This window comes from Cervus elaphus, chromosome 20, assembly GCF_910594005.1.
Source record: "Cervus elaphus chromosome 20, mCerEla1.1, whole genome shotgun sequence".
Lineage (NCBI taxonomy): Eukaryota > Metazoa > Chordata > Mammalia > Artiodactyla > Cervidae > Cervus > Cervus elaphus.
Window position 1 is genome coordinate 74,054,403 of NC_057834.1, and position 12,298 is coordinate 74,066,700.

At 40.8% G+C, this 12,298-nt stretch overlaps 1 protein-coding gene across 3 annotated transcripts in view; it reads right to left on the minus strand.

Moving 5' to 3' along the window:
• The window catches only part of BTBD8 (BTB domain containing 8), an 89,947-nt gene extending 87,411 nt beyond the window's left edge, over positions 1 to 2,536 (minus strand). For 2 of the 3 annotated variants that reach the window (XM_043877303.1, XM_043877302.1), the window contains exon 1: positions 2,190 to 2,536. In XM_043877303.1, coding sequence (XP_043733238.1) covers positions 2,190 to 2,338 — 149 coding nt within the window. In that variant the 5' untranslated portion in view covers positions 2,339 to 2,536. The remainder of the gene's footprint in view (positions 1 to 2,189) is intronic. The other variant, XM_043877306.1, reaches the window with a different exon arrangement.
• Between the last annotated feature and the right edge of the window lie 9,762 nt (positions 2,537 to 12,298).

Below are 12,298 nucleotides of genomic sequence, written 5' to 3' on the forward strand. Positions count from 1 at the left end.
CAGAGCGACTGAACAGAACTGAACTTGATGCTTAGTTTCCTTATCCATTAAATTTGACCAGCAACAAGATTTACCTCACAGTGGAATAAATAAAACATTGCATGTCAGTCCAGTGTCCAGTAGGATGGTAGTAAGTATTAGGTATTTTTATTACAATTGTCTTGAACAATCATCCATATCTCAGTGAGGTCTTACAAGAGAATTGTTGTCATATCCCAATCAATTTTCCAATTCTACATCAAATCTAGCTTTTTGACAACTGAAACTGTTTCCCATTTTTCCTCACTTCTCCATATATCCTATTGCCTCAGGTAACCCAGAGGTGTCTCTGTTCCTTGCTGTTTGGTACAATCCAATATAACTTGCTTCCCCCCCAAAAAATTAAGTTCTTCCAAATCTCTATGCCCTTATAAAAGCCATTCTCCTCCCTTAGATACTCTCCAACTTCTCCTTTCCTAATTTCTACGTAATAAATTTTTAATCAATCCCCAAGAGATCACTCAACCATCACCTATAAAGCCTCACCCACATCACCCCCTTCCCCATTCCTTTTGTTTGGCTATTATCTCTCTCACTACAGAGTGCAAGCATAATATCAAAATCGTATCTTACTAACCTTTGATTCTTTAAAATGTAATACAGTGTTAAGTACATGGGGGGTGCTTGCTACTTCATTAATATTTGTAGAATTAATCAATGATATTGCTGTGCTTGAAGATGAATTTAACATAGCATTCAAGGTGGCTGGGTGAGCATATGAAAATTTTTTGTTGTTTTAAAAACAAAACCTTTCCTTGTAACAAGAACTTGGGAGTTCAGGATCCTATCCATATTTGCTGCAAGAATGAGGATAAATTGTTCATCTGCTATACTTTCTTTATTATCAAATTTATTGTTGGAGTTGGTTCCTCTCTACTGGGAAGTACAACTAAGTCTCCATAAATGCTATAGTTACTCTAGGGCAAAATCCATCACCTGCTATACTTTTAACTTCATTTTTATATAAACTAGGTGTATTACCTTCCTTAAATTCATGACAACTTCAGAGCTAACAATACAGCCAGAAGAATAAAGCCACTTAAGAAAAGGCTGCCTCAAAAAAAAAAAAAGAAAAGGCTGCCTCATCCTTAGAGATTCATTCTAGAAGCAGAACAACTTCACTCTTTATTTTTCTGTCTTTTACATCAATTCCCTGAGTGGTGGAGACAAGGCAGAATCTCTCATGGAAATGCCCACATTAAAAGGACTTTTCTTTAAAAAAAAAAAAAAATAACTTTTCTTTTAACTTTATAAAGTTCAGTTTATATTAATAGCTTCTGGAGCTTTAATTGTGAGCCACAGTAAGTACTTTTAAATTTTGCACAACTGTTAGTTATTAGTATTGACAGTAATTAGGTGTACACTGGTTGAGTAGTTCTCAACCAGAGACCCAGGCCAGCAGCATCAGCATTCCCTGGGGTGCATGCCTGCTAAGTTGCTTCAGTCATGTCCGACTTTGCGACCCTACGGGACCTCGTTAAAAACGCAAAAGTCACCTAGGACCTCGTTAGACATTTAAAAATCTCAGGCCCCATCCCAGACCAATTGTACCAGAACAAGGGTCTGGGCCCCAGTATAGCTAAGCTCTCCAGGTGATTCTGATGCACACTAAAGTTCAAGAATCACTGTTTTGGTAGAAATAGAAACTAGGGAATATTTCTGAGCTTCATTTTCTTTAAAAACAGGGATAACTCTCCCGAGATTCATCACAGCCTGAGTTAAGCTTCACAACAACTCTGCATTTGCTTAAGTCCTCACGGGAGCTGGGAGTTGCCGGGAGACGTCGAGTATTCGTTTAAGCTTATATAAAGTTGTATTTCAGGACCCCGAAACCTGGGTCCACCCGACATTAGCGAAAGCCTTTCAAGACCTAAGTCTGCCCGTGTTGGGAGTATTTTGGCATCAACTGATGCCGCACAGAATTATGATAGTTTGCTTTTCCTCTAGAACCTGGTACTTGGTCTCCGGATTGGTTATACAAGCGGAGCGAACCCGCCAGTTAGTGAAGAGACAAGAGAGCCTCCCTCGGGGGCCCGAGGCGGGGAGAACAAAGAAGGGAGGGATGGAGAAACAGAGAAAGAGCCACAGTTTCTGGTCCAGAGAGGGGAGCGTTTAGAACGGAAGGAGACTGAGTTCCCGCCTCCTCCTACCTGAGCAGATCCTGGCTGAGCTGCTCCGACACCATCGCCTTCAGCCGGCGCCGCTCACAGGGTCCCTTCTTTTGCAACCCCTTACTGCAAACTCCGGGGGATCCCAGAAGTACCCCGGGGGGCGCGCTATCCTCCCCACAGCGGGCCATGTCCCAAAGCAGCACGGCGCCACCACGCAGGCCCAGGACAAGGTCTCACTTCCCCGCCTCAAGAAGAAGGGGGCGTTTCCAACCGAAAGCTCGGCTCCTACCCGGAATCCGCCCCCTAAAGGAAAAGGTTGACGGCCTCTCGTCTGTTTGTTGACGGTCCCTTAGGGCCGCCAGCCCTCAATTCAAGAGAATGTCAGAGGCCGGGCCGGAGCCGGCACGTGACCTGGGAGGGTTTGCGCAAGCGTGGTAGCTCTGTTTACCTCCGCCAGCAGGCACTCCGACCCCTATTGCCCAGGGAGCGAACTGTCCGCCGGGACTCACCGATTCTGCCCTTTAGCCCTGTCCCTCTGCTTTCTGGTTGGTACTAACCAGTCATGTAAATAAATGCTTTATTGAGAGCAGCGTTCAAATCGGCAAGTGCAGTCTCTCAGCACTTTATCTTCCTGGATGTCAGCGCTTTCCCCCCCCCAGGAAAGACAAGTTCACTGGCCCTTTCCTGCGGCGAGTCACACTCCCTCACTTACCTGCTTTGGGCAAGAAAAATTGGGGGTGTGAGTGTTGAGGAAGCCTTCCCTGGTGGCTCAGTCGGTAAAGAGTCTGCTTGCAATGTGGGAGACCTGGGTTCGATCCCTGGGTTGGGAAGATCCCTTGGAAAAGGAAATGGCAACCCACTCCAATATTCTTGCCTGGAGAATTCCATGGACAGAGGAGCCTGGCGGGCTACAATCCACGGGGTCACAAAGTGTCTTGAGGAAAGAAATTAGTAAAATCATAGGAGTTAACAACACTCCTGAGCTCCCTGCAAAGGGTGTGTACAGCCTCTAGAAGACTCCTTTCCCTTCTAATCCAGGGAGTGGCTCATATAACTGCCCTTGAACTTTAGCAGAGCAATGTCAGTAATATTGCAGAGGTCTGCGTATAAACCTATAAAGTTGTATGAGGTGGGAAAAGGAAGTAAGATTGTAGGAGCAGAGCTTCGAATTTCGAGCGGAAGTGGGTGGATTGATGAACTACAGAGTTTTGAATATTTTGGAGTGAAGAAAAGAGCTAGATCGAAATCACTTTAAAAGTGTTTTGGTATTTTTTTGTTTGATTACTTCTTCCGAAGGAAGAAGTTTCAGTCTTTTTGCTTCATTCAGAAACTCTGTACAAGGTAACAAGTAATAACAAGTAGGCACTAATTGCTTGGCAAATACATGGATCTTGTACCATAATATTAGCCAAGAAGTAGCCATTTTCTCAGAATAATGACCTTCTCACTTATTCAGACACCTTATTTCTGAAAAACATAGTGGCTAATTGGTTCTTAATTATTCCTGTAGAAAGGAGTGTCAGAGATAATAGGTTAATATTTACTGAATGCTTTTTAGGTGAGAATACTGCTCTACCTGCTTTCTATGTATTAACTTAATTAATTTTTACAACCATTGTTTAGGTTGGTACTGCTGTGAGCCCCGGAGAAGGCAATAGCACCCCACTCCGGTACTCTCACCTGGAAAATCCCATGGATGGAGGAGCCTGGTAGGCTGCGACTTTACTTTCACTTTTCACTTTCATGCATTGGAGAAGGAAATGGCAACCCACTCCAGTGTTCTTGCCTGGAGAATCCCAGGGAAGGGGGAGCTGGGTGGGCTGCTGTCTATGGGGTCGCACAGAGTTGGACACGGCTGAAGTGACTTAGCAGCAGCAGCAGCAGCTATGAGCCCCATTACAGATGAGGAAGTTGAGGCATGAGATACTAGATAACTTAGCCCAGGTCACACAGCCAGTAAGTGGTGATACAGGTATTAAAACCAGGCAGGTCAGCGTCAGGTCCTTTATATTCAAAGTCACCTAAGATCTCTACCATGCCCCTTTATACGCTGATGAAGTTAAAATTAGTCTACTCTCTGGTTGGGAATGGATAACACACGGTTTCTGGTTCATGTAAATTTAATTCTCTTAAACTACCTTAGGCAGCTTAGTCAAGTTTGTTAAGTAATTCAAGAAAAAGTACCCTCATTCAAAACAAAACAAAAATAATGTTAATGGTGCTATGTATTCCACAGTCTGAAATTTTTTATTTAAAATATTCTTAGTTTATTTACAAAAGTAGTCATTTATACCTTAATAGGAGTGAAATTATCAAAAATTTTCCCTCAGAGGCTTTATGATCAGGAACACTAGAAAGTTCTACTGTAACAGGAGCTCTGAGTGTAAACAATACTAATCTCATAATTTTATTTAGGGTTGGCCTTAACTGTGATCCTCATGTGGTAAAATTGCCTTGGAAGGCAAAGAAACACTCCAAGCACTATGATTTCATGAAAAAGTGATTCCCTTGGAAGTGTTTTTTCTTTCTTTAAAAATGTTTTCATATGAAGCATTTCAAACAAACAAATCAGTTAAGTTCAGTTCGGTTGCTCAGTCACGTCCAACTATTTGCAGCCCCATGAATTGCAGCACGCCAGGCTTCCCGGTTCATCACCAACTCCCAGAACATACTCAAATTCATGTCCATTGAGTCGATGATGCCATCCAACCATCTCATCCTCTGTCGTCTCTGTCTGCTCCCGCCTTAAATCTTTCCCCCCATCAGAGTCTTTTCCAGTGAGTCAGTTCTTCCTATCAGGTGGCCAGAATATTCAGCTTCAACATCAGTCCTTCCAAAGAATATTCAGGACTGATTTCCTTTAGGATTGACTGATTGGATCTCCTTGCTGTCCAAGGGACACTCAAGAATTTTCTCCAATACCACAGTTCAAAAGCATCAATGCTTTGGTACTCAGCTTTCCTTAGTCCAACTCTCACATCCATACATGACCACTGGAAAAACCATAGCCTTGACTAGACGGACCTTTGTTGGCAAAGTAACATCTCTGCTTTTTAATACACTGTCCAGCTTGGTCATGGCTTTTCTTCCAAGGAGCAAGCGTCTTTTAATTTCATGGCTGCAGTCACCATCTGCAGTGATTTTGGGGATCCCCCCCCCCAAAAGTCTCTCTTTGTTTCCATTGTTTCTCCATCTATTTGCCATGAAGTGATGGGACAATCACTTCGGATCGTCCATCGGGATCACTTCGGATTGACCGCCCATCATGGATGCCATGATTTTAGTTTTCTAATGTTGAGTTTTAAGCCAACTTTTCACTGTTTCACTTTCATCAAGAGACTTTTTAGAGAGGCTCTTTAGTTCTTCACTTTCTGCCATTAGGGTGCTGTAATCTGCATATCTGAGGTTATTGATATATCTCCCAGCAATCTTGATTCCACCTTGTGCTTCATCCAGCCCAGCATTTCGCATGATGTACTCTGCATATAATTTAAATAAACAGGGTGACAGTATACAGCCTTGATGTACTCCTTTCCCGATTTGGAACCAGTCTGTTGTTCCATGTCCAGTTCTAACTGTTGCTTCCTGACCTGCATACAGATTTCCCAAGAGGCAGATCAGGTGGTCTGGTATTCCCATCTCTTGAAGAATTTTCCACAGTTTGTTGTGATCCACACAGTCAAAGGCTTTGGCATAATCAATAAAGCAGAAGTAGATGTTTTTCTGGAACTCTTTTGTTTTTTCAATGATCCAACGGATGTTGGCAATTTGATCTCTGAGTCCTCTGCCTTTTCTAAATCCAGCTTGAACATCTGGAAGTTCACAGTTCACACACTGTTGAAGCCTGGCTTGGAGAATTTTGAGCATTCCTTTGCTAGCATGTGAGATGAGTGCAACTGTGCGGTAGTTTGAGCATTCTTTGGCATTGTCTTTCTTTGGGATTGGAATGAAAACTGACCTTTTCCAGGCCTGTGGCCACTGCTGAGTTTCCAAATTTGCCAGCATAATGAGTGCAGCCACAGCATCATCTTTTAGGATTTGAAATAGCTTAACTGGAATTCCATCACTTCCACTAGCTTTGTTCGTAGTGATGCTTCCTAAGGCCCACTTGACTTGGCATTCCAGGATGTCTGGCTCTGGGTGAGTGATCACACCATTGTGGTTATCTGAGTCATAAGGGTCTTTTTTGTATAGTTCTTCTGTGTATTCTTGCCACCTCTCCTTAATATCTTTTGCTTCTCTTAGGTCCATACCATTTCTGTCCTTTATTGTGCCCATCTTTGCATGAAATGTTCATTTGATATCTCTAATTTGCTTGAAAAGATCTCTAGTCTTTCCCATTCTATTGTTTTCCTCTATTTCTTTGTATTGATCTCTGAGGAAGGCTTTCTTATCTCTCCTTGCTCTTCTTTGGAACTCTGCATTCAAATGGGTATATCTTTCCCTTTCTCCTTTGTCTTTGGCTTCTGTTCTTTTCACAGCTATTTGTAAGACCTCCTCAGACAATCATCTTGCCTTTTTCCATTTCTTTTTCTTGAGGATGGTCTTGATCACTGCCTCCTGTACAATGTCACAAATCTTCATCCATAGTTCTTCAGGCATTCTGTCGATCAGATCTAATCCCTGGAATCTACTTGTCACTTCCACGTATAATTGTAAGGGATTTGATTTAGGTCATACCTGAATGATCTAGTGGTTTTCTCTACTGTCTTCAACTTAAGTCTGAGTTTGGCAATAAGGAGTTCATGATCTGAGCCACAGTCAGCTCCTGGTCTTGTTTTTGCTGACTGTATAGAGCTTCTCCATCTTTGGCTGCAAGGAATATAATCAACCTGATTTTGGTATTGACCATCTGGTGATGTCCATGTGTAGAGCCTTTTCTTGTGTTGTTGGAAGAGAGTGTTTGTTATGACCAGTGTGTTCTCTTGGCAAAACTGTGTTAGCCTTTGCCCTGCTTCATTTTGTACTCCAAGGCCAAATTTACCTGTTATTCCAGGTATCTCTTGACTTCCTACTTTTGCATTCCAGTCCCATATAATGAAAAAGACATCCTTTTTGGGTGTTAGTTCTAGAAGGTCTTGTAGGTCTTCACAGAACTCTTCAACTTCAGCTTCTTCAGCATTACTGGTTGTGGCAGAGACTTGGATTGCACAGCATGGCTCATAGTTTCATTGAGTTAGACAAGGCTGTGGCTATTATTAACAAATAGAAACCAGCAATTATCACGATTTGGGTATATATGCTGTACCAATTTTTCTTTCCTTTTTTATCTTTTATTGCTTCCTTCCTTTTTTCCTTCCTCCCTCCTTCTCCCTTCTCCTTCAGTCCCTTTCTTCTTTTCATTCTTTCTCTTTCTTTCTTCCCTTTCTTAAAAAATTTACAAGTAAAAACCCAACATCATTTCATTTTACTCCTATATACTTCAGTTTGCATCTCTTAAAAAAGCTGTACATTTTCTTGTATAACATTACAAAACCACTAATGGTATTCCTTATAAATTGACAATAATTCCATTTATGATATAGCCCATTGTAAAATTTTCCCAACTATTGTACAAACTATATTTTGCAGTTGATTTGTTTGGATCAGTTTTCAAATAAGATACAAGGTTATATTTGGTTCTTTTGTCTCCTGAGTTTCTTCTAATTTGAAAGAGTTCCCTCTCCTGGATTTTCCCTCATGACATTGACATTGTGCCAGAAGCCTAAGCAATTTGAGCTGTAGAGTATGCCACATTTTAAATTTGACTGCCTTCTGCAAGCATCATTTGGTATGCTCATTTATCCCATATGTTTCCTGTAAATGGAAATTGTAAAAAGAGAAATAAGAGGCATATTGTTTGTTGTTGTTATCCAGTCACTAAGTTGTGTCTTTTCTTTGCAACCCCATGGACTGTAGCATGCCAGGCTCCTCTGTTCGCCACTGTCTCCCAGTTTTCTCAAATTCGTGTCCATTGAGTCCATGATACTATCTAACCATCTCATCCTCTGTTGCCCCTTTTTCTTTTGCCTTCAGTGTTTCCCAGAATCAGGGACTTTACCAATAAGTCAGTTTTTCCCATTAGGTGGTCAAAGTATTGGAGCTTCAGCTTTAGCATCAGTTCTTCCAATGAATATTCAGGACTGATTTCCTTTAGGATGGACTGATTTGATCTCCTTGCAGTCCAAGGGACTCTCAAGTGTCTTCTCTAGCACCACGATTTGAAAGCATCAGTTCTTTGGCGCTCAGCCTTCTTTATGGTCCAACTCTGGCATTCATACATGACTACAGGAAAAACCATAGCTTTGACTATTTGGACCTTTGTCAGCCAAGTAATGCCTTTGCTTTTTAATATGCTGTCTAGGTTTTTATATCTTTCCTTTCAAGGAGCAAGCATCTTTGAATTTCATGGCTGTGGTCCTCATCTGCAATGATTTTGGAGCCCAAGAAAAGAAAATCTGTCACTGCTTCCATTTTTTCCCTCTTCTATTTGACATAATGTGATGGGACCAGATGCCATGATCTTAGTTTTTTAATGTTGAGTTTCAAGCCAGCCTTTTCACTCTCCTCAAGAGTTTCTTTAGTTCCTCTTCACTTTCTGCAATTAGAGTGGTGTATCATCTGCATATGAGGTTGTTGATATTTCTCCCAGCAATCTTGATTTCAGTTTTTGGTTGATTCATCCAACCCGGGATTTCACATGATGTACTCTGCATATACAGGCTTCCCAGGTGGCGCTAGCAGTAAAGAACCCACCTGCCAATGCAGGAGACATAAGAGAATCAAGTTTGATCTCTGAGTTGGGAAGATCCCCTTGAAGAGGTCATGGCAACCCACTCCAGTATTCTTGCCTGGAGAATCCCATGGACAGAGGAGCCTGGCAGGCTACAGTCCACAGCATCGCAGAGAGTCAGATATGACTAATCGACTGAGCATGCAGGAGAACGCACTCTGCATATAAGTTAAGTAAGCAGGGTGACGGTATGCTGCCTTGACGTACTCCTTTCCCAATTTTTAACCAATCAGTTGTTCCATGTCTAATTCTAACTGTTGCTTATGACCTGCATATAGGTTTCTCAGGAGGTAGGTAAGGTGGCCTGGTACTCCCATGTCTTTAAGAATTTTCCACAGTTTGTTGTGATCTACACAGTCAAAGGCTTTAGGTAGTCAATGAAGCAGAAGTATATGCTTTTCTGGAACTCTTTCACTTTCTCCATGATCCAGTGAATGTTGATAATTTGATCTCTGGTTCATTATATTCAAGTTTAACTTTTTAGCAAAAATAATTTTATACTATTGCTGCTTTAACAAATCAACACAGACTTTAAACAATACATTTTTTTTGTGGCTTAAAAACAATACGTATTTTTTACTTTCAAGACTATAATTTGGAAGTCCCATGTGGATCTCACTGGGCTAAAATCCAGCTTGGGCCAGGTTGCATCCCTTACTGAGGTCTCTAGGGCAGAGTTTCCTTGCCTTTTCCAGCTTCTCAAGGCTGCCTATGTTCCTCAGTTCTTGGCTTTGCTTCTCCATCATCAAAGCTAACAGGCTGAGTCCTTCTTATATTGCATCATCCTGAAGTCTTCTTCTCCTTCCTTCTCCCTCTTTTGAGGACTGTTGTGATTACTGGGGAGCAAGTGGATAATCCAGGAGAATCTCCTTGTTTTAAGGCCACCTAATTAGCAACCTTAATTCCATCTGCAACCTTAATTCCCCTTTGCCATGTAACCTAACACGTTCACAGATTCTAGAATTAGGAACATGGACATCTTTCAGGGCAGAGGGAGCAGGCATTATTCTGCCTTCTACAAGAAGTAATTCATTTTGAATCAAATCAGAAGGCACATAATTTTTAGTTATCCCCAATTTAATGTTGCTAAAATATATCATTAATTTTCATCTGATAGTTTTATCTGTTGAAGACTCACTTTAATCAGTGAACTGTGGAGTAAAATCATTTTATAATTCTATCATTCTTTCTACATTTATTTGATAGAAATTTGCTGGAAATCTTCTTGTAAAGAAGAATTCTCCCTCATCTATTAGAAATACTGGGTATTCAGGTATACATTTCATACTGCCAAGGCAGAATAAATGTTTAATTATCTTATTTAAATTATCCTTTCTGAAAGACCTACTCATATTATAGAAAGTAATATGCTTTACTCAAAGTCTACTCACTTAAATGTTAATCTCATCTAAAAAGTACCTTTACATCTAGAATAATGACTGACCAAATACTGATATATGGGTACCATGGCCTAGGCAAGTGGACATATGTTTAGAAAATATTCACTCTTCTCTTCTTGTGTGTCTCTCCTTTACTCACACTACTACCACATTCACAATATTTCTGACACCAAATATGTGGGGTGTTGCACATGCACCAACCAATTCTGTGACACCAGCTGGGTGCCAGACAATTTAACTCAATTCTGACACTATGTGGAGATAGCATCAGATCCAACAGGTTAAAGGTTCAGTCCCACAAGACTGCTCCCTCCTTCAGATGCCAATTGCAAGTCCAGGGTTTTACTATGATCCGGACCAATCACCTATAAATAGAAGGTTCCCATAATCCTCTCCTTGGGTTCAATTAATTTGCTGGAGCAGCTCACAGAACCCAGGGGAACAGTTTTCGTACTGTTGGCCTGTTTGTTATAAAAGATACAAGTAAACATCCAGCCGAGAGAGGCAAGGTATATAGGAAAGGGCACAGAGCTTCCATGTCCTCTCTGAGTGTGCAACTCTGGTAGCACCTCCATGTATTCACCAACCCAGAAGCTCTCCAAAATCTATACCTTGAAGATTTTTATGGAGGCTTCATCACATAAGTTGACTGATCTTTAACTCTATTTCCAGCCCCTCTAGAGAATGAAGGGGTGAAGATTTCAAACTTCTAATCATGGGTTGGTCTTTCCGGTGACTAGCCCCCATCCAGAAGCCCAAGAGTCACCTCAAAAGAACAAAAGAGGCTCCTATCACTCACAAAATCCCAAGGGATTTAGAAACCGTATGTCAAGAATGGGGATCGAAGACCAAATGTTAAAACTAAGGATGCTCCTAATGCTCTTGCACGTGTGCTAAACTGCTTCAGTTGTGTCCTGCTCTTTGTGACCCTATGGGCTGTAGCCCATCAGGCTCCTCTATCTGTGGGATTCTCCAGGCAAGAATGCTGGAGTGGATTTCCATGCCCTCCTCCAGGGAATCTTCCCAACCCAGGGATTGAAGCCTCATCTCTTATGTCTCCTGCATTGGCAGGCTGGTTCTTTACCACTAGCTGCTAGCTGGGAAACCTAATCCTCTTATCACTTAGGAAAATACAAGAGTTTTTAGGATCTTTGTGTTAGGAACTGGGGCAGAGGCCAATATATATTTTCTGTTATTTCACAACATATATAATTTATCGTCACAGTATCAAAGTATGCATATTTAGGTAATAAAAATGTAAAGAGATACAGGACGTGAAACTATAAAAATCAAGAAGATAATCTAATCTGGGGAAGAAGGAAGAGATTGTAATTATGATTGGTGGCATAGAGGAACTTGTAGGCTGGAAAAGTTTTAATGTCTTGATCTGAGTTAGCTGCAACAGTGTTTATCTTAAAATAGATTATATTTATAATATATAATATACTCATGTAATTATTATTAGCTACAGATTTATTTGATATAGTTTTTAATCTGTATGCATTTTACAATAAAAAGATTATTTTAAGTCTTACCTTTTACAGAGATAGAGAACAAACTAGTAGTTACCATAGGGGAGAGAGACAGGGGTTGCAAATAGGAGTAGGGGATTAAGAGGTATACTCTATGTATAAAATAAGCTACAAAAATATATTGTACAACACAGGGAATATAGCCAATATTTTATAATAACTATACATGGAGTATAACCTTTAAAAATTGTGAATCACTATACTATACACCTGTTATTTATATAATATTGTATATCAAATGTACTTCAATAAAAAATGTTATGTGTTAAAGAGAGTTTAGATAAAGCTGTGTTTAATATTTTGTAGAGTATAATGAAATAATGACTCATATTTTGTATGTTGTTGTTTAGTCACTAAGTCATGTTCGACTCCTTTGCCATCCCATGGACTGCAGCCCAACAGGCTCCTCTGTCCATGGGATTTCCCAGGCAAGAATACTGGAGT